The sequence below is a fragment of the Phyllobates terribilis genome, unplaced genomic scaffold (assembly GCF_046119375.1).
Source record: "Phyllobates terribilis strain yellow unplaced genomic scaffold, ASM4611937v1 Scaffold_5__5_contigs__length_657084704, whole genome shotgun sequence".
Classification (NCBI taxonomy): domain Eukaryota; kingdom Metazoa; phylum Chordata; class Amphibia; order Anura; family Dendrobatidae; genus Phyllobates; species Phyllobates terribilis.
Genome location: NW_027362765.1, coordinates 96,427,709 through 96,451,797, shown reverse-complemented (window position 1 = coordinate 96,451,797; position 24,089 = coordinate 96,427,709). Strand labels below are relative to the sequence as shown.

General features: G+C 49.3%; 1 protein-coding gene across 7 annotated transcripts in view; it reads left to right on the top strand.

The window, feature by feature from the left end:
* Positions 1-24,089, top strand: part of BAHCC1 (BAH domain and coiled-coil containing 1) — a 132,497-nt gene that overhangs the window by 76,586 nt on the left and 31,822 nt on the right. For all 7 annotated transcript variants that reach the window (XM_073682569.1, XM_073682573.1, XM_073682570.1 and 4 more), the window contains 7 exons: positions 4,136-4,234; positions 17,714-19,438; positions 20,885-20,987; positions 21,106-21,314; positions 21,603-21,761; positions 22,058-22,248; positions 22,328-22,706. In XM_073682569.1, coding sequence (XP_073538670.1) covers positions 4,136-4,234; positions 17,714-19,438; positions 20,885-20,987; positions 21,106-21,314; positions 21,603-21,761; positions 22,058-22,248; positions 22,328-22,706 — 2,865 coding nt within the window. The remainder of the gene's footprint in view (positions 1-4,135; positions 4,235-17,713; positions 19,439-20,884; positions 20,988-21,105; positions 21,315-21,602; positions 21,762-22,057; positions 22,249-22,327; positions 22,707-24,089) is intronic.

The following is a 24,089-nucleotide window of genomic DNA, read 5'->3' as shown; positions in this document are numbered from 1 at the left end:
ATATAAGCTGCATTTTTAGGCTTAAGAAAGGCTGAAACATTGCCTTCTCCTCTCATTGTGATTTTTTTTAATATTATGGAATAAAGGATCAATTTTTTTTAAGGGTTATCCTCTAGTGCCTTGGGATTTCTGGATATTCTATTGTTCTGGGATTAATAGGAGACCCTACCAAGCAAGCACAGAATCTATCAATGGTGCATGGGATCTGGACATTGGACTAAAACTGAGCTGCTATACCACACACAACCTGCAGATAGGTGGGGCACTGTTTTGGAAAGAAAGCAGTCATTGATTTATCCTGTGCAACCCCTTTAAATGAGAAGCTGGACATTGTTACTTCTTTTTGTGTGTGCGTGCTTCAGAGAAGTTGGGACTTTAGGCTAAAACTAGTCCCCCCAGAAGTCAGCAACTTCTAAGCGAATTTATCTTGGGTCAAGATCCTGAGGGGCCCTTAAATCCAATTTTCTATCTCTCTCTTGGACTGATGTTATAAAAACGGAAATTACTGTATCAGTGTTTTTATGGCACATGAGGAGAAATGGGAGAACCCTACGGAAACCCATACAGGCTGCAGGAGAACATCTGAGCTCTATGAAGACGTTGACCTCATCGGAGTCATCTCCATTACCTACGAGGTGACCACTGAGCTGCCTTAATCTCAGAACTATTGTTGACTTATAGTAGTTATTTGGGGGTTCTCTTGGCTCCCGCTTTCTGTAGAGTGGCTCAGATTTGCAGCATAAATCATGTCTGGCAAGAGATAAAGTTGGCTTATTGTGTGTGGTAATAAAGCCCGGAACATGTTCTTGCTGTTTGCTGCAATTACTTGGTGAGTGAGGCTCACTGTGTGTAATTGACGCGCCCCCTGGGCCAGTGCTGTAGGGGATACCCGGAGCCGGATCTCGATGGGGGTAGTAGTCCTTGTGGCGGTGACCCGGTCCGTGCCCAGGGTGTCAAACTAAGTGGCAGTCTATGGCAGTAGATGTTAACTTGATTGTCGACTACGCCACCCGTTGAGTGCGGCTTTGAAGCCGCCGCTGCAGAGCAGTCCACTGAGGCCGGTGGTATATGTGCAGCAGTGATGGTATAACCCCCAACGGGAGGGGTATGGCCTCAGGGCAGCAGGTGTAGATGATGGGGGTTGTGCTGATGCAGAAAGAAGATTCAGAGTCAGGAGATGCAGTTCAGGGTTTTCACTTACTGGTGTTCTCTTGGTCACTCTGGCCTTGAGTGACCACCCGAGCCGTGCTGCGTCCACCAGGTCCTGGACTCGGCCAACCCCCAGGCAATTCCGGAGCGTGGTCCTGAGCTCCTTTCTGACTCTCCCTTCCTCTGGCCGTTCCCACCAGGGATCCACTTTTGGCCGGCTCCCTCGGGTCTCTTGGTGGTCAAGCCTCCTTTGGGCTCCCTGACCCTATACTCGGTGTGCCTTTCTAGTGGATTTGGTGAGGGTCGTGGCAGATCCTGACCACGACCTCCGGTTCCTGGCTAAGGTTGGTTTTGGCCTCTGCCAGCTTGGGATCCGGTACCCTTGTCCACCAACCCTTCATCCTTTTGTCTTTATTCTGGGGTCTTGGGGTTCCCTTCTTGTCTTTCTCTCTGGGTCCTTCTTTTCTCCTCTCTCCCTCTGCAGGCTTGGCTCTGGAGCTGGGCCCAGCCGGAGCCACAGCTCCCTGTCAGCCCTCCTGGCTGAGCTCCTCTGCTCTGCTCCTCAGGCTAAAAAGACCCTGTCCTAAGATGGTGCCCACCTTATATACTCCCTCTATGTGTGAGCCCAGGTGACTAGCACCCAATGAGCTCCTAGCTTTACCCAGACTACTCCCCCTATCTGCCCCTACACTACTGGGATGTTCCACCCCCCTCCCACTCCAGCCAGGGACAGACGCTGTCGTACCTGCACATAAACTGGTGAGAGTACCGTCGTTCTGTCCCCCAGAAATGGGATGTATGTAGTGCATGCAGCCTACTAGCTCAGTTCCACACTCCATCCTTACCCGGGAGTGGAATACCACACCTCTGGCGTGAGGTGTAATACCCCTGTAGCAGCCGAATCCTCAGGGTGCTACATAATAATAAGTGATCGAAAGTGGATATTAAAGAATAGTGTCCCAGTGGGTGGCTGAATATGTAAAATTTTTGCTGATTGAGCCCATCTTGAGCTAAATCGTATACCTGAATTATCGGGTTAACCCTTAATGGAAACCACTCTTGAGTCTTTCAGATGAAGAAATGCTTGAAGGGCTTTTCCATCTTTATAGATCTATAGTTGCATATTTTAGAAGTTTGCTCCATGCATACATGGAGCATTGGACAGATTTTAGGAAAAATATTTTTATGGTCTTGGATTTTGAGACCACGTCCAAGCATGTCCTGCTCATCCGAAGATAAAGACCTACCTAGACTAGAGGATCTAGATTCACCCTCATCCTAGTGCTGGAAGGGAAGTGACAACTACTTTGGAGAATTTTTCTTAAACAGAGTTGTGGTTGTCAATTTTTTTCCTGAGTAGAGTTGGTGGAGGGTAATCATCCTCCATCATTTATTGCATCAGTTGTTGTGTAAGGCCGGGCCATATATCACTGGCTTCCAGCATAAGATAACCCTTCCTTCAAGTCTCGAGGGCACTGCAGGATAATGCAGGAAGAATGGTCGCCAAAAGCTATGAGATTATGATATGCTATCTTCTTTGGGCAAAGGTCTAAACAAGGAATGTGCCGACTATCATGGCATAGTTAGTAATCAGAAGTAATTATTCACTATGTACATTTACATTTAATTTTTTTTTTTCACAAAAAATGTGCCGCACCCAACCATGTTCCGTGCCTGGTATTGCCATTCAGCCCAATTTATTTCCATGTTAAAATATAAACAATAACCCATAGATTAGATAGGTACTATCATAGGAAACCAGTAATGAACTGTTGGTGTACAAATTGTACAACGAAAATGTTTGTAGTGGTCAATGCCAGGCAGCAGCTGGCAAAGCCTTTTCCATTTTATGTTAAAATCATTTTCACCATGATGGGTACCAGTTTCCCATGGATACCACATAAAATGATCTTGTCTATGGCTCAAATAATGGGTATTTTAACTGCTTCTGGTTAATTTTTGGTGTCTTGCCAACTTTATCTGCACTAGTCTTACCGATGGATGCCATGGCATCTAAAAATCATAGTCAAAAAGATCCATTATCTACAAATGTTTGATTTGTGTGTGTTAAATAATCATATATCCCCTTTCCAATTATTATTATTATTAATGTTATTATTATTATTCATGTGTTTCAATTAAAAAAAATAATAATGTAAAGATCTTCCCTGTGTCTATAAATCTTCTTTCTGTGTCTCAAGAGATCAACCATGCCCCATCTTTTCAGTATCCTGTATCTAGCTATAAGACAACTGGCTGCAGCAGGAGCCTCCCCCCTTTTACCCTGTGTTCAGTAGGACAAAAAGGTGCTAAATCCACCTCCACAGCCAGTCTCCAGCCTGAAATGGAGCAGATCAGCTGGAATTTAACCCTTGCGTTCTCTGCAGGAATTATACTACACTGTTTGTTTCAGGAATATCCTTTTTGATTATCATTAGGAACGAGTGTTCTTAGGAATGCTCCATTCCCAATAACCGTCCAGTACAAACAGGCTTCCGATCACCTGATGAATAAGAAAAACGCACCGTTCGTCGGGTGAAATGATCTTTTGGATTACCCAAATAATTATCACTCTGCAGCACATAAACGGTGCGTGCTGTTGAGAACAATGGAAGCCTGTATACACAAAACGATCTATTGCTGTACATCCAGTGTACATCTGAAGAGTCTGCCTGTCTAAATGGGCTATGAAACGACCGCCGACAGGCAAATACTGTATGTAACCAATCTGCGGTCTTTAATGGCGACTGGTGTAAATGCACCTTATGAAAGAAAAACAAAACAATCTAGACATGAAGAAGAGGAGATATAATCTTTGTTTAAGGGGCAGTAAATATTTAGACAGTTTATCAAATAACTTTGAATTAGTCAGTGACTAATCATTTCTTCCTGGTGACAGTGATGAGATGACACATTTCTGTGTGTGAATGTTTTTTTTTTTTCCTTTTAAAATCAATAAAAATTCTGTAATATTCTACTTTTTCAGGTTATCCTCGTTTTTCCACTTTTCTACCCATGAGCCACTTGGACCACGGAAACAGCAATGTTCTGTATGGACAACATCGCTTCTATGAGTCCCAAAAAGGTAATGGTTCTACTAAGTCTAGAAACGGTGCCCCTAGTGATCATGCAAATTATGCTGGTTGCCTCTTATATTTATTTATTCTAAAGACCTTATAGACCAGTTCCTTCCTGTTTCCTTTTATAGGACTCCCAACTCCTTTTATGTTTTACCCACCCCCAACTATTTACCCCCCCCTGTTACTGTAACCAATCATGTTTATGGTACCTTGCCTTGTGTGAATGTTCATTATTCCTCCTCCTCTCTATGATTCATTTATGGCCGCTCAGTCATGCTTTAAGAGGTATGAAATGAATAATACAAAAACTTAAGTTGTGGTTTAGATCCATCAGTATGTATGATGTCATTGTGTATGAGCTCAGGGCTAATTTGGAATGAAAACCTGTTTATGGCATAAAAGTTCCTTTGTGCTCCTTCTTATAGGGGTTAGCTGTAGAATTATTATTTTTTCCATAGAAAACAGCGCCAATCTTCTCCATGGGTCATGTGTGGTATTGCAGACTAGCCGTATTGTATGAGGCTGTGCTGCAATACCAGCCATGGCCACTAGACCAGAGTGGCACTAGATCTAGAGCAAAATAAGAGAAAAAAACAATACAAAAAAATGACTTTTCTTCACCTAAACGTAGACAGCCACAAGGGTTGATTAGAATGCAACTTTTTCCAAAGTATTGAACTAGTCGCTAGTATTGAACTAGTATTTAGATTACTTACTGGGGCGTGGGGGTATCTTTATAGTATGTGTCCCCAGTGGGAGAATTGGGTACCCAAGCAAACCCTGGGAGAACATCTGTTTAATGGGTCAAAAAGTTGATCTTGTAGTCTTTCGCGCAATCCTATAGTTAATTGATACATTTAGTTAATGAATCTGTGTCATTGTCTGGTTCACTGGGTACCCCCCATTAAAAAAAAAAAAAAACTAAATAAAATAACAAATAATAATATATAATATTATAAAAAAATAAATTTATATATATTGGAACAAAATGTAAAATAGTAATATCTATAAAATGTATCAAAAATGAGGGCAAAGAAAAAAAAAATTGGTTCCAATCCCGTCTGTACTCTGGAAGCTTATGCCGGTCACCTGCCCGCTGACATGTCGTGCAGAAGTTTTGCTACCTCATTTGGCAGCAGACAGGCATGCATGCAGAAATTCAGCATTCCCACAAGCCTTCACGCTCTTGATTTTTTTTTTTTTTTTCCCCTTCCCTTTGCAAAGTTATAACTAAGCTGAAATAACAGGACTGGACTTGAATTTTTTATGACCTGCGTTTACTTAACCTTCTCAACGTTCTGTATTACTTGCCGCATGAAATTCCTCCGGTAATCCCCCACTAATCTGTCCTTCGTTGCATTTCTGAGGCTGAAGAGCCAGCAGGAATAGCAAGTGGCGGTCTGGTGACAATATTAAGATTAGGAGGCAAAATAAAGAAATAAAGATAGGGAGGGGGGAAATAGGTTTTATCTTCCGGTATAGTCTGTAGCCACCGGGATCAAAAATGAGGCTAGTCGACATCTGCTAGAAAAAAACCTGCATATGCCGCTGGCAGGTACGTGGCCTCAATCTGCGCAGAAAGCTTTGGCTCTAATAATTAGAGGTGGGCAAATCTGTAAAAAATTGTTTAGCTGAAGATTTAATTCCCTATTGCTTAACCTTAATTCTCTAGTTTAAGGGTGAAATACAGATCTTTATAGACCCTGTAGTTTTCTTTTTAGCTTTGGAATATTTGCCCAATTTTTGCAGCTTTGATCATCAATAACAATACAAAAGATAATCATGATTATTTAAATATAAGAATATTCTAAATAAAATTAAACGGAACATATCCGAAAATATCTTATTGTTAAAAACATGTTTTTTTTAAAAAAAATTTTAGTTTTCATATCGGCAGACTAAAAAATTTCAATATTGTTTTTTTTTTCCTACCTGGCTACTAAGTCCAATACTAGGCTCATACTTCCTTCATAATACTAGTATTTGTCCAGTATTAGGCTTAGTGGCCTATGTGAAAATTGTAAAATTTCTATTGAGGTTTTTTTTTTTTTTAACATAATGATATGAAAAAAAACAAACAAACTGATTCAAACAATCCATTTCCTTTTAAGGGTTAAAGTTTTCCTTGTGAAGAGTATCACATTGGCATAGACAGATTAATAGGCCATGCAAATGAGAATTTAAATATGGAAGTAGCCTGTCCAGAGAGGGAGAGGACGGGAACGCTAGTGCCTCCTATTGGAAGTAGTGATCCTAAATGTTAATATCGACTATTATTATTATTATTATCCTCATCAGGATAATTATTTTATCATTTGATGTTTTTGCAAACGCACTGAAAAACTTGTGGATTCAATTTAAAGGGATTGTCTAGGATTCTAAAGACTTTCGCTTCTTTCTTTTAAGAAAAAAATTGTACCATTTCTCTCCACAGGTTATGCATGGTTTTGCAACTCAGCCCTATTTACTTCAGTTGTAGCTAAATTGCAATACCAGACATGACCATGGATGGAAAAGGCGCTGTTTCAGGAAGAAAGAAGCTACTTCTTTCCAATCGTGAGTAGCCCTATATCTAATGTGTATCTTGAATGTACTGCCATGAGTATCGATCGGACAGGATGGGTTCCAGTTCTTTTATTACCATAGTTGCCAATGTGGTATTGTCACGACCCAGACGGCCCAGTTTTGGGCAAGTGTTGGCATACACCCAGCCTAATTTCTACCCAGGATTCCCCAGAAATCCAGGACAGTCAACAACTATGATTGTTATTGCCTCTTTTCTAGGGAGTAACGCAAAGAAAAATCTGATTAATACTGCAGATTAAATTGGAAAATGGCAGCATATGACTGACTGGCATCAGTGTTGCCCATTTCAATGGACCGTTTTGTTGCTACGGATGCTTTGCCGTACAACCACAGTGAATTCAGTAGGGTTGTCCGGTGTCACCGGATAAACGTTGGTGGAGACTAAACCTGACCCTGACATCTACATATAGGAGTGGTGGTTGCGTGTGGCCCTTAAGTCTATGGGCATTACGAAGATGGCTATGGCAGCATTGCCTCATAATCTAATGGGATCGTCAACTGGTTTTCTTAAAATATTTAGGTCCCAAAGAGCAATCTATCCACTCCCTAGATAAATCGTGACTAGCAAGAGGATACATGAAAATCCTCAAGCTGGGCCTAGCCTGGTGCCCACAAGACGTATGGTGGTGTAGGGCTCCGCAGGCTCCTTAGCACCTAATGAAAACCATGTTTTCCTTTGCTGAGATTTGCAACTAGTTGGGAAGAATAGCCTGGGTGGGTGTTTGGTGGTGGAGGCCTCTTGTTGCTATGTGTCACAGCCTTAGCAACCAGTCTCTCTGATTACTCAGACCAAATTTAGATGTACATTTAGATGGAGAATCCCCTTTAAGAACCTTTTAGGGGGTAATATATATACATTGCATGGTTGCATAATTTCAAAAATAACTGTCCGTGTCTCTGCGGCCCCGCTGAGAAGATTCTGAATTTCATGTCGGTTGTCAAAATAGGAATGTGGTCTGCCAGACATACATTAGGCGAACTGGAAATCTGACCTTTAAGGTTTGGGTAATCGAAAATGTACAGTGATACTGTGGCCATATATAGCGGCCCGGTCTTTCTCAGCGGGGTAGGGGAAAGATTTATTCCCTCTTGGTTATAAACTAGAACTCTTGTTTCCTGCGTCGGTGCCAGCTGAATGCCATGGTGTCTCTTTCTGCCTCAGGCTTACAATTTGTCTCCATTAAAGTTGTATTTTGACTGTCCAGAAACAGGTGGAGAGATGTTGCTGGAGTGTAACCCTAGCCCTTTGGGGGCCCAGTTCTGCTGATTTCAGGAGTATCCAGGCCTTGAACCTCTTTCTTGCGCTGACAGAGACATCTCCTAATCGGAGATCACCTTTCACAATATTGTGGTTATCCCCTAATCTGAGGAAATAGCAAGACAATGTATTTTATATGTATTTGTAGGCTCATGGAATGTTTGGCAACAAAAAGAAATGTGTTTGAAAAACTTTTGAAAAAAACAACCCAAAACTTATGTGGAAATGCAGAGTTACATCCAACTTCACGCTGTTGCATTTGCCTCAGTATTTTCTTTTCTCGGTTTCCTGAAGGATAAATTTGTTTCGTTGCTTTCAAGTGGACCTGTCACCAGGTCAAAAGTGTCCAGCTTTTGACATTATTTTATTCCCATTGCTCCCCTATAGTATACAGTTTTCTGTTTGTTTGTTTTTTTTAAATCCACCATACAGTTCTAGAGATATGGGACTTTTTTGCTAGTGCTAACTTTTTATGATCTTTAGTGAGGGGGCGTGGCGCACAGGCTAATGTAGAGGAGCATAATGACACGCCCCAGAGGATCCTGTGAGCCACGCCTCCTTGTATAAGCCATAAAAATTAGCACTAAATTAAAAAAAAAAAAAAAAAAACCCAGCAAGCTCAGGGGAGCAGCGTGAATAAAATGGGAGCACAAACTGACCAATTTTGACCTGTTGAAAGGTACTCTTTAGTTGTAGGTGAGGTACTCGTCTCTTATACCCCAGCACGTTACATGAAGGTTGTGGTCCAGGCTGGGTGTGTGGACTTTGTCTAAAGGGGCACTACTCCCTTGCAGGCTCATGATGCCGGTGACTTCGGCTGGCCAGGAACATATGTTGTACAGCTCAATGAGGGAGACCACCAGTCCAAAATAAACAGTCTTTTACTAAACAACCTCCTGGTGGGAACAATGTACAATAGATAGCGGGTACATAACTTCACGAACCTTTACAACACATAGCATTTTCACACACAGTCTCTTTACTACTTCCACATTTACTTGTTTCTGCTTCAACTAGTCTGGTTTCCTTCAGCACACCCCAGCACAATACTACAGTCCAGTTAGTGAAAGTCCTATTCTCAACCCACGGTTCATCATCCTCTTAAAAGAAACTAGTTTGCCAATATGGCCAGTACTTAACATCTCTGCTTCTGAAGCCTTGGAACTCCAGTACGGAGCACTCTCTTCGTCTCACGTTCTCTGTTCTGTTCTCTCTGTGCCTCTCGCGCTCTCTCTCTCTCTGTGCCTCTCGCGCTCTCTCTCTCTGTGCCTCTCGCGCTCTCTCTCTCTCTGTGCCTCTCGCGCTCTCTCTCTCTCTGTGCCTCTCGCGCTCTCTCTCTCTCTGTGCCTCTCGCGCGCTCTCTCTCTCTGTGCCTCTCGCGCTCTCTCTCTCTCTGTGCCTCTCGCGCGCTCTCTCTCTCTGTGCCTCTCGCGCGCTCTCTCTCTCTGTGCCTCTCGCGCGCTCTCTCTCTCTCTGTGCCTCTCGCGCGCTCTCTCTCTCTGTGCCTCTCGCGCGCTCTCTCTCTCTGTGCCTCTCGCGCGCTCTCTCTCTCTGTGCCTCTCGCGCTCTCTCTCTCTGTGCCTCTCGCGCTCTCTCTCTCTGTGCCTCTCGCGCTCTCTCTCTCTGTGCCTCTCGCGCTCTCTCTCTCTGTGCCTCTTGCTCTCTCTCTCTGTGCCTCTTGCTCTCTCTCTCTGTGCCTCTTGCTCTCTCTCTCTGTGCCTCTCGCGCTATCTCTCTGTGCCTCTCGCGCTCCCTCTCTCTGTGCCTCTCGCGCTCTCTCTCTCTCTGTGCCTCTCGCGCTCTCTCTCTCTCTGTGCCTCTCGCGCTCTCTCTCTCTCTGTGCCTCTCGCGCTCTCTCTCTCTCTGTGCCTCTCGCGCTCTCTCTCTCTCTGTGCCTCTCGCTCTCTCTCTCTCTCTCTGTGCCTCTCGCTCTCTCTCTCTCTGTGCCTCTCGCTCTCTCTCTCTCTGTGCCTCTCGCTCTCTCTCTCTGTGCCTCTCGCTCTCTCTCTCTGTGCCTCTCGCTCTCTCTCTCTCTGTGCCTCTCGCTCTCTCTCTCTCTGTGCCTCTCGCTCTCTCTCTCTCTGTGCCTCTCGCTCTCTCTCTCTCTCTGTGCCTCTCGCTCTCTCTCTCTCTCTGTGCCTCTCGCTCTCTCTCTCTCTGTGCCTCTCGCTCTCTCTCTCTGTGCCTCTCGCTCTCTCTCTCTGTGCCTCTCGCTCTCTCTCTCTCTGTGCCTCTCGCTCTCTCTCTCTCTGTGCCTCTCGCTCTCTCTCTCTCTGTGCCTCTCGCTCTCTCTCTCTCTGTGCCTCTCGCTCTCTCTCTCTCTGTGCCTCTCGCTCTCTCTCTCTCTGTGCCTCTCGCGCTCTCTCTCTCTCTCTGTGCCTCTCGCGCTCTCTCTCTCTCTCTCTGTGCCTCTCGCGCTCTCTCTCTCTCTGTGCCTCTCGCGCTCTCTCTCTCTCTGTGCCTCTCGCGCTCTCTGTGTGCCTCTCGCGCTCTCTGTGTGCCTCTCGCGCTCTCTGTGTGCCTCTCGCGCTCTCTGTGTGCCTCTCGCGCTCTCTGTGTGCCTCTCGCGCTCTCTGTGTGCCTCTCGCGCTCTCTGTGTGCCTCTCGCGCTCTCTGTGTGCCTCTCGCGCTCTGTGTGCCTCTCGCGCTCTGTGTGCCTCTCGCGCTCTCTGTGTGCCTCTCGCGCTCTCTGTGTGCCTCTCGCGCTCTCTGTGTGCCTCTCGCGCTCTCTGTGTGCCTCTCGCGCTCTCTGTGTGCCTCTCGCGCTCTCTGTGTGCCTCTCGCGCTCTCTGTGTGCCTCTCGCGCTCTCTGTGTGCCTCTCGCGCTCTCTGTGTGCCTCTCGCGCTCTCTGTGTGCCTCTCGCGCTCTCTGTGTGCCTCTCGCGCTCTCTGTGTGCCTCTCGCGCTCTCTCTGTGCCTCTCTCTCTGCGTCTCTCTCTCTCTGCGTCTCTCTCTCTCTGCATCTCTCTCTCTCTGCGTCTCTCTCTCTCTGCGTCTCTCTCTCTCTGCGTCTCTCTCTCTCTGCGTCTCTCTCTCTCTCTGCGTCTCTCTCTCTCTGCGTCTCTCTCTCTCTGCGTCTCTCTCTCTCTGCGTCTCTCTCTCTCTCTGCGTCTCTCTCTCTCTCTGCGTCTCTCTCTCTCTGCGTCTCTCTCTCTCTGCGTCTCTCTCTCTCTGCGTCTCTCTCTCTCTGCGTCTCTCTCTCTCTCTGCGTCTCTCTCTCTCTGCGTCTCTCTCTCTCTGCGTCTCTCTCTCTCTCTCTGCGTCTCTCTCTCTCTCTCTGCGTCTCTCTCTCTCTGCGTCTCTCTCTGCGTCTCTCTCTCTGCGTGTCTCTCTGTGCCTCGCTCTCTCTCTCTGTGCCTCTTGCTCTCTCTCTCTGTGCCTCTTGCTCTCTCTCTCTGTGCCTCTTGCTCTCTCTCTCTGTGCCTCTCGCTCTCTCTCTCTGTGCCTCTCGCGCTCTCTCTCTCTGCGTGTCTTTGTGCCTCGCTCTCTCTCTGTGCCTCGCTCTCTCTCTGTGCCTCGCTCTCTCTCTGTGCCTCTCGCGCTCTCTCTCTCTCTCTGTGCCTCTCGCGCTCTCTCTCTCTCTGTGCCTCTCGCTCTCTCTCTCTCTGTGCCTCTCGCGCTCTCTCTCTGTGCCTCTCGCGCTCTCTCTCTGTGCCTCTCGCGCTCTCTCTCTGTGCCTCTCGCGCTCTCTCTCTCTGTGCCTCTCGCGCTCTCTCTCTCTCTGTGCCTCTCGCGCTCTCTCTCTCTCTGTGCCTCTCGCGCTCTCTCTCTCTCTGTGCCTCTCGCGCTCTCTCTCTCTGTGCCTCTCGCGCTCTCTCTCTCTCTGTGCCTCTCGCGCTCTCTGTGTGCCTCTCGCGCTCTCTGTGTGCCTCTCGCGCTCTCTGTGTGCCTCTCGCGCTCTCTGTGTGCCTCTCGCGCTCTCTGTGTGCCTCTCGCGCTCTCTGTGTGCCTCTCGCGCTCTCTGTGTGCCTCTCGTGCTCTCTGTGTGCCTCTCGCGCTCTCTGTGTGCCTCTCGCGCTCTCTGTGTGCCTCTCGCGCTCTCTGTGTGCCTCTCGCGCTCTCTGTGTGCCTCTCGCGCTCTCTGTGTGCCTCTCGCGCTCTCTGTGTGCCTCTCTCTCTGTGCCTCTCTCTCTGTGCCTCTCTCTCTCTCTGCGCCTCTCTCTCTCTGCGTCTCTCTCTCTCTGCGTCTCTCTCTCTCTGCGTCTCTCTCTCTCTGCGTCTCTCTCTCTCTGTGTCTCTCTCTCTCTCTGCGTCTCTCTCTCTCTGCGTCTCTCTCTCTCTGCGTCTCTCTCTCTCTCTGCGTCTCTCTCTCTCTGCGTCTCTCTCTCTCTGCGTCTCTCTCTCTCTGCGTCTCTCTCTCTCTGCGTCTCTCTCTCTCTCTGCGTCTCTCTCTCTCTCTGCGTCTCTCTCTCTCTCTGCGTCTCTCTCTCTCTGCGTCTCTCTCTCTCTGCGTCTCTCTCTCTGCGTCTCTCTCTGCGTCTCTCTCTGCGTCTCTCTCTGCGTCTCTCTCTGCGTCTCTCTCTCTGCGTGTCTCTCTGTGCCTCGCTCTCTCTCTCTGTGCCTCGCTCTCTCTCTCTGTGCCTCTTGCTCTCTCTCTCTGTGCCTCTTGCTCTCTCTCTCTGTGCCTCTTGCTCTCTCTCTCTGTGCCTCTCGCGCTCTCTCTCTGTGCCTCTCGCGCTCTCTCTGTGCCTCTCGCGCTCTCTCTCTCTCTCTGTGCCTCTCGCGCTCTCTCTCTCTGTGCCTCTCGCGCTCTCTCTCTCTCTGTGCCTCTCGCGCTCTCTCTCTCTCTGTGCCTCTCGCGCTCTCTCTCTCTCTGTGCCTCTCGCGCTCTCTCTCTCTCTGTGCCTCTCGCTCTCTCTCTCTCTGTGCCTCTCGCTCTCTCTCTCTGTGCCTCTCGCTCTCTCTCTCTGTGCCTCTCGCTCTCTCTCTCTCTGTGCCTCTCGCTCTCTCTCTCTGTGCCTCTCGCGCTCTCTCTCTCTGTGCCTCTCGCGCTCTCTCTCTCTGTGCCTCTCGCGCTCTCTCTCTCTGTGCCTCTCGCGCTCTCTCTCTCTGTGCCTCTCGCGCTCTCTCTCTCTGCGTGTCTTTGTGCCTCGCTCTCTCTCTGTGCCTCGCTCTCTCTCTGTGCCTCTCGCGCTCTCTCTCTCTCTGTGCCTCTCGCGCTCTCTCTCTCTCTGTGCCTCTCGCGCTCTCTCTCTCTGTGCCTCTCGCGCTCTCTCTCTCTCTGTGCCTCTCGCGCTCTCTCTCTCTCTGTGCCTCTCGCTCTCTCTCTCTCTGTGCCTCTCGCGCTCTCTCTCTGTGCCTCTCGCGCTCTCTCTCTGTGCCTCTCGCGCTCTCTCTCTCTGTGCCTCTCGCGCTCTCTCTCTCTGTGCCTCTCGCGCTCTCTCTCTCTGTGCCTCTCGCGCTCTCTCTGTGCCTCTCGCGCTCTCTCTCTCTGTGCCTCTCGCGCTCTCTCTGTGCCTCTCGCGCTCTCTCTCTCTGTGCCTCTCGCGCTCTCTCTGTGCCTCTCGCGCTCTCTCTGTGCCTCTCGCGCTCTCTGTGCCTCTCGCGCTCTCTGTGCCTCTCGCGCTCGCTCTGTGCCTCTCGCGCTCGCTCTGTGCCTCTCGCGCTCGCTCTGTGCCTCTCGCGCTCGCTCTGTGCCTCTCGCGCTCGCTCTGTGCCTCTCGCGCTCGCTCTGTGCCTCTCGCGCTCGCTCTGTGCCTCTCGCGCTCTCTCTCTCTCTGTGCCTCTCGCGCTCTCTCTCTCTCTGTGCCTCTCGCGCTCTCTCTCTCTCTGTGCCTCTCGCTCTCTCTCTCTGTGCCTCTCGCGCTCTCTCTCTGTGCCTCTCGCGCTCTCTCTCTGTGCCTCTCGCGCTCTCTCTCTCTGTGCCTCTCACGCTCTCTCTCTCTGTGCCTCTCGCGCTCTCTCTCTCTGTGCCTCTCGCGCTCTCTGTTTGCCTCTCGCGCTCTCTGTGTGCCTCTCGCGCTCTGTGTGCCTCTCGCGCTCTCTGTGTGCCTCTCGCGCTCTCTGTGTGCCTCTCGCGCTCTCTGTGTGCCTCTCGCGCTCTCTGTGTGCCTCTCGCGCTCTCTGTGTGCCTCTCGCGCTCTCTGTGTGCCTCTCGCGCTCTCTGTGTGCCTCTCGCGCTCTCTGTGTGCCTCCCTCTCTGTGTGCCTCTCTCTCTCTGTGCCTCTCTCTCTCTGTGCCTCTCTCTCTCTGTGCCTCTCTCTCTCTCTGCGCCTCTCTCTCTCTCTGCGCCTCTCTCTCTCTGCGTCTCTCTCTCTCTGCGTCTCTCTCTCTCTGCGTCTCTCTCTCTCTGCGTCTCTCTCTCTCTGCGTCTCTCTCTCTCTGCGTCTCTCTCTCTCTGCGTCTCTCTCTCTCTCTGCGTCTCTCTCTCTCTCTGCGTCTCTCTCTCTCTCTGTGTCTCTCTCTCTCTGCGTCTCTCTCTCTCTGCGTCTCTCTCTCTGCGTCTCTCTCTCTCTCTGCGTCTCTCTCTCTCTCTGCGTCTCTCTCTCTCTCTGCGTCTCTCTCTCTCTCTGCGTCTCTCTCTCTCTCTGCGTCTCTCTCTCTCTGCGTCTCTCTCTCTCTGCGTCTCTCTCTCTCTCTGCGTCTCTCTCTCTCTGCGTCTCTCTCTCTCTGCGTCTCTCTCTCTCTGCGTCTCTCTCTGCGTCTCTCTCTCTGCGTGTCTCTCTGTGCCTCTTGCTCTCTCTCTCTGTGCCTCTTGCTCTCTCTCTCTGTGCCTCTTGCTCTCTCTCTCTGTGCCTCTTGCTCTCTCTCTCTGTGCCTCTTGCTCTCTCTCTCTGTGCCTCTCGCGCTCTCTCTCTGTGCCTCTCGCGCTCTCTCTGTGCCTCTCGCGCTCTCTCTCTCTCTGTGCCTCTCGCGCTCTCTCTCTCTCTGTGCCTCTCGCGCTCTCTCTCTCTCTGTGCCTCTCGCGCTCTCTCTCTCTCTGTGCCTCTCGCTCTCTCTCTCTCTGTGCCTCTCGCTCTCTCTCTCTCTGTGCCTCTCGCTCTCTCTCTCTGTGCCTCTCGCTCTCTCTCTCTGTGCCTCTCGCTCTCTCTCTCTGTGCCTCTCGCGCTCTCTCTCTCTGTGCCTCTCGCGCTCTCTCTCTCTGTGCCTCTCGCGCTCTCTCTCTCTGTGCCTCTCGCGCTCTCTCTCTGCGTGTCTTTGTGCCTCGCTCTCTCTCTGTGCCTCGCTCTCTCTCTGTGCCTCGCTCTCTCTCTGTGCCTCGCTCTCTCTCTGTGCCTCTCGCGCGCTCTCTCTCTTTCTGTGCCTCTCGCGCTCTCTCTGTGCCTCTCGCGCTCTCTCTGTGCCTCTCGCGCTCGCTCTGTGCCTCTCGCGCTCGCTCTGTGCCTCTCGCGCTCGCTCTGTGCCTCTCGCGCTCGCTCTGTGCCTCTCGCGCTCGCTCTGTGCCTCTCGCGCTCGCTCTGTGCCTCTCGCGCTCGCTCTGTGCCTCTCGCGCTCGCTCTGTGCCTCTCGCGCTCGCTCTCTCTCTGTGCCTCTCGCGCTCGCTCTCTCTCTGTGCCTCTCGCGCTCTCTCTCTCTCTGTGCCTCTCGCGCTCGCTCTCTCTCTGTGCCTCTCGCGCTCGCTCTCTCTCTGTGCCTCTCGCGCTCGCTCTCTCTGTGCCTCTCGCGCTCTCTCTGTGCCTCTCGCGCTCTCTCTGTGCCTCTCGCGCTCTCTCTGTGCCTCTCACGCTCTCTCTGTGCCTCTCGCGCTCTCTCTCTCTGTGCCTCTCGCGCTCTCTCTCTCTGTGCCTCTCGCGCGCTCTCTCTCTCTCTCTGTGCCTCTCGCGCTCTCTCTCTCTCTCTGTGCCTCTCGCGCTCTCTCTCTATCTCTGTGCCTCTCGCGCTCTCTCTCTCTCTGTGCCTCTCGCGCTCTCTCTCTCTCTCTCTCTCTCTGTGCCTCTCGCGCTCTCTCTCTCTCTCTGTGCCTCTCGCGCTCTCTCTGTGCCTCTCGCGCTCTCTCTGTGCCTCTCGCGCTCTCTGTGCCTCTCGCGCTCGCTCTGTGCCTCTCGCGCTCGCTCTGTGCCTCTCGCGCTCGCTCTGTGCCTCTCGCGCTCGCTCTGTGCCTCTCGCGCTCGCTCTGTGCCTCTCGCGCTCGCTCTGTGCCTCTCGCGCTCGCTCTGTGCCTCTCGCGCTCGCTCTCGCTCTGTGCCTCTCGCGCTCGCTCTCTCTCTGTGCCTCTCGCGCTCGCTCTCTCTCTGTGCCTCTCGCGCTCGCTCTCTCTCTGTGCCTCTCGCGCTCGCTCTCTCTCTGTGCCTCTCGCGCTCGCTCTCTCTCTGTGCCTCTCGCGCTCTCTCTCTCTGTGCCTCTCGCGCTCTCTCTCTCTGTGCCTCTCGCGCTCTCTCTGTGCCTCTCGCGCTCTCTCTGTGCCTCTCGCGCTCTCTCTCTCTGTGCCTCTCGCGCTCTCTCTCTCTGTGCCTCTCGCGCGCTCTCTCTCTCTCTCTGTGCCTCTCGCGCTCTCTCTCTCTGTGCCTCTCGCGCTCTCTCTCTATCTCTGTGCCTCTCGCGCTCTCTCTCTCTCTGTGCCTCTCGCGCTCTCTCTCTGTGCCTCTCGCGCTCTCTCTCTCTCTGTGCCTCTCGCGCTCTCTCTCTGTGCCTCTCGCGCTCTCTCTCTCTCTGTGCCTCTCGCGCTCTCTCTTTCTCTCTGTGCCTCTCGCGCTCTCTCTCTCTCTCTGTGCCTCTCGCGCTCTCTCTCTCTCTCTGTGCCTCTCGCGCTCTCTCTCTCTCTCTGTGCCTCTCGCGCTCTCTCTCTCTGTGCCTCTCGCGCTCTCTCTCTCTGTGCCTCTCGCGCTCTCTCTCTCTGTGCCTCTCGCGCTCTCTCTCTCTCTGTGCCTCTCGCGCTCTCTCTCTCTCTCTGTGCCTCTCGCGCTCTCTCTCTCTCTCTCTGTGCCTCTCGCGCTCTCTCTCTCTCTCTCTGTGCCTCTCGCGCTCTCTCTCTCTGTGCCTCTCGCTCTCTCTCTGTGCCTCCAATGCCTTGGTCTCCACTCACATCAGGGACAGCCACGTCACGTGACTCCGCTGACTAGGTCTGTTTCTGTGGCACTCTGGTCACTATCTGATGTCCTGACAGGAAGCTGTCTCTGTCCCTTCACCTTATCTCCTCTCATTCTGGGCTAGTCCCAAACATTAACTCTAACTCTCACTACAGTCGGACAGAACACAACACTATCACTATAACACATGTCACAATACACATTACACATCAAAATACTTTTGCAACAATACACATGTCTTCAAAGGGAAATGTTGGCAGTATGTCCATCTCCTTACGCCTGCTTTCTTCCGGAGTCAGCCCCTCATATGTTCATGGGGTGTATCTGGTTGGAAGATAGGAATGGGTGCATCTATTGAAGTGAATAGTGCTGAACTGCAATACCAAAAACAACCAGTGGTCAGGTGTGGTGCTGTTTTTGGAACAAAGAATCTCTCTTTTTCATATCCTTGACATCATCTTTAACTAGAGTTGTAGGAATACTAATTGAGCCCCAATATGATTGGCTACACCTTTAAAAAAATGCTAAAAATTTGATTGTCACTATAGCTCTTAATTTATTTTCTTGACCAGTTTTCGTAAATGTCATGTTGAGTTAAAGAATACCTTGTATTTGTATCATGTTAGATAATTGGTTTCTGATCGTGTCTAAAATAGTGTCTTCTCTTCTTCCAGATAATTTCTATTTGCGGAACCTTCCTGCCCAACCGACCCTCTTGTCAGCTAACCACAATTTTCCAAGCATTGCACGAGCAGCTCCTGGTCATCCCATTGGCTCATGTAGTCGGGACAGAGAGAACAGCCACATGCAGAAGTCTTCTAAGGACAATGACCGTTATCTGGGGGGCACCGAGATGAGCAAGGAAAAAATGGGTAAAGGGGACCTGAAGGAAAGGCACTTGGAGGATGATGGCAAGGAGAGGCAGAAATTGGTGTTGCCCATTTCTATGGACAGTCATTGCAAGGAGGACATGCACCAGAGAGGATCGTGTGATAACCGGACCAAGCATCTGAACTCTTGCCTAATGACCTCAAAGGTGCTCAATGGGGACCCCAGTAAAGCATTGCTGTCCAGCTGCACTGTTGGGGCAGGGATGCCTCGTCAAAGTAGCCAGAATCGATGTGCCAAAGACATGAGATCTGACCGGTCATATCCCCATCATGAGCCCCAGCAACCTTACAGCGAGTGCCTAGAGCGGAGGCAAATGCTCCACCACTCTGTGTCATACACTGTCCCATCCAGTCTCCCCAGCATTCCTGCTCCACTTAACACCTCCACTGGCTCATTCCCCTGTCTGCAACTTCATTCCAACTCGGACGTTGTATGCTCTTTGCAGGACAAGTCTGGCAGGGATATAAAGATGGGCAGGCCCACGTTAGTGCCTTCTGTGGGGCACTTCACCGACAAAAGCCGGCCTTTTCAGGTGACCCAGGAAAACTGCCATATGGACAGAGGAGGAGATGGAAAAGACAAGAGCCACAACATGAATTCTGACTCCCACCCTCCTGGGTCTTACATTAATACATTCTCCCATTTAAAAGCAGAGTCTAAAGGGGATAGGAGGTCGGAGTGGCCACCGAACACAGCCGCAAGGATCAAAAACTTGGACTTTTCAAACAGTGGAAATTCAGAGACTGTTATGCAGAGAGGCATGGATAAGGCTTCATACTTTGACATGCCTGCACCACAAGACTGTCCCCGTCCTAATAACCAGGATGCAGCACATTGTATAAAAACCAGCCAGTCCTGCTGCACTTTAGACCGTTCCGCCAAGGACTCCCAAGTGCATAGTAGTTCTCAAAAAGTTGCAAGGATACGGCACCAGCAGCACAGACCAACAGAAATGGAGCAAACGGGAACTGGCCAAGATGGGAAAAGAAAAACCATAGAACTCAGCTCCTTGGGCTACAATGGGCCTCATTTGGGCCCATGGACAGAACCTCCCATGTCTATCGGCGAGGACAGAAAGAACTCTTACCTTGACCCCTTTAGCACAAGTTTACAACAGGCTGCACTGATGACTCCAGGCCCTCCTCTAAGCCAGGAAATACAAGGCCCCACTGATGAGGTGTCTGCCATGAAAAACCTGCTTAAATACAGCAATCAAGCACTTATTGTGGGTCAAAGGACCCCCTTCGTGGGGTTGGGGAACATGAAGACCAGCTGTTCCCATCAAGAAATTAAATTCCACGCAAACAACAAGTGCCAGCCTGAACAAGAGAGAATGGACTGTGCCCGAAGTAGAGAGAACGACTCTTCTCATGGAGAAGGAGAGGTCAGGCAGCCTCCTGTTGGCATTGCTGTGGCGGTGGCACGTCAAAAAGATACCAGCAGCCGCCATGAGTCAGCTTATGGTTCAGGTTCAAGTCGACAGAGCAGGAATAACGTGTCTCAGAAAGGTGGGTACGATTAGTGTGTGTGTAGACAACTTTACCATATTCATGTTCTACATGGGGCAACGATGACCCAAATATTTGTTGGCATCCCAATTGTGATGTAGGTTTATTGGATAGCCCACCATGTTGCCAATATGCTGTTTGGCATTTTCATTTTCTACCATTATAACCATGTCCCATAGATTTATACAGACGTTGTGATTGAAATAGCCCCAAATCTGACTCCGCTGCCTCCCCCATAGATTTGGGCATTGTGTGGAAGGGGATGGTCTACACACAAAGCATTGCAATCAGAGTATGAACTAACGGAAAGCAAAATATGTGATGTGGTCACGCGTGCAAGAGTTCAGACTGTTAACTAGTACATGACTGAATGTTTTACCGCTCTGGAGGTATGACTCACGCCCTTAAGATCTTCAGTTTGGGGGAAAAAAGTCTTATTTGGATTTGAAAGCACTTATTCTGAAGACAGGCAAGCTAATCTAAAACTATAGTGGTGTCAGATGAATGGCACTGCTGTTAACACGTGGAGCAATGGACACCCAAACCTTTACTTTGTGCCAGGAGTCATTGGCTAAGTTAAGAAACCTGCTAAATTGGGATTTGTACAGTGGATTCCACTGGGAGGAAGCATTTTGTGAGTGGGAGGCGTAAGAGGTTCCTGTCTGATGTGTGATGAGAGTGATGTCACCATGTGGTTTTGGGGGGGACCAACTGAAAGGGAGGGTTTAGGGTGTTGGCAGGAAAATAATATCCGGGGTTACCAGAAGCCCTTGGCTTGCTTAGGACACATGGCTTTTATTAGCCGGCCTGTGGACCATTCTCCCGATGAGACACAACTTCCAGTAGAGAGTTGTCTAGTCGATTAGCAAGACCATCAGAATTAAGATGTTAACCCCTACATGACCTTACCTCTTGGTGGGCTAAAGAACCTACAAGTGCCATTTTTCAGTTTTACGTGTATCTTCTCTTCTTCTCATGGGGTACTGTTTCTAGTTCTGGAGACTTATTATTTTGATGTAGGGAGTCTTACACTCCAAATAATGCCTTCTGGGAAAAAGTATGCAAATGACTTCTCATCTAGATGAAAGAAAACTTTTTTTTTTTCTAATGCATCAACTACTCCTTGGCCCACCAGCTGTAAAAGATAATGATGTATACCCAAATCCCATACTTCTGGTCTTTTCTAAATTGTGTCATAGCCATGTTCTCAAAATATTATATTTGATATGTATTAATCAACCAACCTAGTCTTTATGGTCTTCATGTCTAGTTGATAGTTGCTTGTGGTGCCGAACCTCTGAAGATCATGCTTACCATGAATGGTCTTTCCATAGGTAATATTCCTCTCTACGAAGAAGTCAACACCTTCTCCATAGAAGATCTACTTTGGTTTACATGAATAGCCTTTTTGTGTTTACTCTGATCCCTTCCATTCTTTTTTTGTAGGCTCTGGTCGGTCGATGCATGTGATTGACCTGGACGCAGAAGAAGAGAGAAACCGTCTTTGTGATGAGAGGCTGGGGATCCCTGGCAGAGACCTTTTAATGCAGTGAGTAGCTGTCAAGTCTATACAACAGGCTCCTTGCTTCTAGCTGTAAGGGCTGCTATATCCCAGGAATGTGGACTCCTAATCCTGTTTCACACCTTTCATGTCCCATTCATTTTAGAGAAAACAAGGACCTGGTGGAGTTTGCTAGAATCCATCCTTCCAGCGGTTGCCCTGGTGATCTGACTCCTCATCTTATGATAGCGAGCGGTTCCTCTCTCCAAGCCAGCCAATTAGGAGCTGACCCAACTCAACATACGCACCCAACCCATCCCCACTGGCTGCCCAGAACAAGGAGTCCTTCCATATGGATGGGTGGCCCTTCGTACAGTGAGTATGCTAAATTCTTGAAGCTGGGTCGGGCTACATAGGTTGTTTGCCCTAAGAACAGTGCACAGTTAAAGCAGAACTAAGCGTAATCCAAGCGTGCTAAGCTGATGCTGCACTTGTGTGCAGGTGTGAGCTTGTCCAAGACGTACACACTCGAAGGAAACTGGTCTTCCTGTGTTAAGACAAATAAAATGGTGTTGAGTAACTTGGCACTCAATGCTATTCAGAAGTGCTCCCTTTCCCCGGCACTTGCAAGGATTTAACTGTAGCTAATCTATCTGCCACCAGGTATTAGTCACCCAGCTTTGCATCAGAACCTGCCCCCAGGATTCCCCCCATCTATGCCTAGTGCCATGCAACCAGTGTTCCCCCTATCACAGGAACCTCCTGCCCAACTGGTCATTCTACCTCCGGAGCCCTCTCCCCACACTGCTCCACACACTCTTGGTAAGTTCGAATGTATGTGCCAAGGTAAAGGGCTACTAACATAACAAATCATGTGTTCTTCTTTACTAGGTTTGGGTGCAACAGCGCCATCTAGTGGCCTGATCATCTGGAAAAATTGTTTTCTAATTTACAACATTTTGCCGTAAATGAACATAGTAGTCATGCTGAGTTTGGGATACTGGCAAAGGCTTACTGATGGCAACCAAAGAGCTTGAAATCTAAGATTACAGTTACATACAACCTATTTTTTTTTGTACCCGTTATGCTAATTTGTGCTCTTCTTCCCCCTTCACCAGCTGATGTCATAGATCAGGCTTCTTTGTGGCCTCCGATGTACCCTGGCAGAGGACCCACCTCTCACCTGCAGCACCCGGGACAGCTCCCGGTCTACTCGCGGTCACAGTTTCTACGGCAACAGGAACTTTATGCCCTGCAACAGCAAAGGGCAGCACAGGCTCTGGAGCTTCAGAGGCAGAGCCATCTTCAAGTATGTCAGACTTGAAGTTTTAATGATTTGCCTCGATTTCACATGTGGTTCTCATGTAACATCTCACTTCTTTCTATAGCGTAAAACCGAGGATCATCTGCCAGAATCTGATGACCCACCAGAAAAGGCTGCAAGGCCCCATAGTAAAGCAGAAGCCTTAAACACTTCCAAGATCCATCCCCCACCCAACCTGCTGTTTCCACCACCCTCTGCCCCGGTACAACCTAAGCTTTCACCGTGCTCCCATTCACCTGCCCTACGGCCTCCGTCCAAATGCCCAACGCCCCGGCCACTGGCCCCATGCACTTTACCGGCCTGCCCTGATGGCAGCTCCATCTTGGTGCCCAGCTCACCGGCTGTTAGCCCTGTGCCCGTTCAAAGCTCCAAGGGAAAAGAGGGAGAAGATCGAAGAGGAGAAGGGCAACCCCCTAGAGACTATCCCAAATCACTGGAACCAGGTAAATTCAAATGCACGACTGCTTTCGTTGGCAATAAAGAGGTTAACAGTAGCTCAAAGGGATAAAAAAATCCCAGGCGGAATGGGCGGTGGTAGGGATCCACGCATCCCGTTAAATGAATTGTAGTGCTATTGATTGCCTTTTAAATTAAAAACATATTTGCATGCCGCAAGGCCCATTTGTCACCACGTCTCCTCTGCGTATGGTTGGAAATCTGCTCCCCTCCGTTAGGCTCTGCCAGCTCCATGCCTGAATCATTGCAGTATATTCCAGGCACAATCAAACACTTATGGAGTTAAAATTAGAAGTCCTAAAGTCCCACTCTCCATTTTCTGGGAAGAGCTTTGCCTTTTTTCTCCTGAAGCCTCATTGGCTTGGGATCACAGAATATTACAGTCCTATTTTAAAGACTGGGCTGAGTCTTAACCCCAAGGTTATGAGTCACGAATGTCTCCTTGAACTGTTCTTGTGTGAGGGGATAAGCTGGAAGAGTGATATTCTGCTCATCTGGCCATGCTGTCAGGAGGGTGGAAGGACACCATTAATAACCGATGACTATGAGCATAGGTGGGGGGGGGGGGAATTGCCAACTTCGGGCACCTTCAGAGCCTTTTCAAGATGGAGTAATAACATTTATTTCCTAGTCCTCAGTCTGTGTCAGCTGCATAAACACCCAGAAAACAGCCCGGGTAATGAGTCCCGCTGGCTTCATCCATCTTCTAAACCTGTCTAATCCACCCCCCACCCACCATGTCCATCTATCTCCTCTGCTTTCAATCATTCACCCTCCCCTTTTATGCAGTCTCTCACTTCATCCATCTATTGCTCGGTCTGGTCATGTCTCTACTTTTCTTTCCTTCCATCATTCCTCTTTTTTTTCTCACGCTTGCATCTTCCACTCCATTTCTCATTGTCGCCCCTTTCTTTTTACACCTCCCACGTCCTCCTGAATGGTGCCTCTGTCCAGTGGTCTAGCAACAAGGAAAGGCCTAAGAGCTTTCATGTCATCAAATTTTCACATAATTCCTTTCAGTCCATTATTGTCACCTTCACCTTTATTTTGTTTTCAGATTATTATTTTTTTTCTTGAAGCTTGATTTTTTTTTGCACTTGGCTTGCAGAGTCGACCATTTTGTTCCACAAACCAATCTGTGTGCGTCATATGTGACATTCTTATGCGTTCCAAGGATTAACTAGTTAATGTTTTACCATATTTTCATTTGCAGTTATTGTTCCTTAAGGGGGACCTTTCACTGGATATTTTTTTATTTAAATGGAGAACCTCCTTCTATTGGAGCTGCTCCAATTCTGGAACACTTTTTTCCTTTTTCTTCTGTGCCTCTCCGTTACAAAGATATGCCCCCCAGAAATAATGGTTCAAAC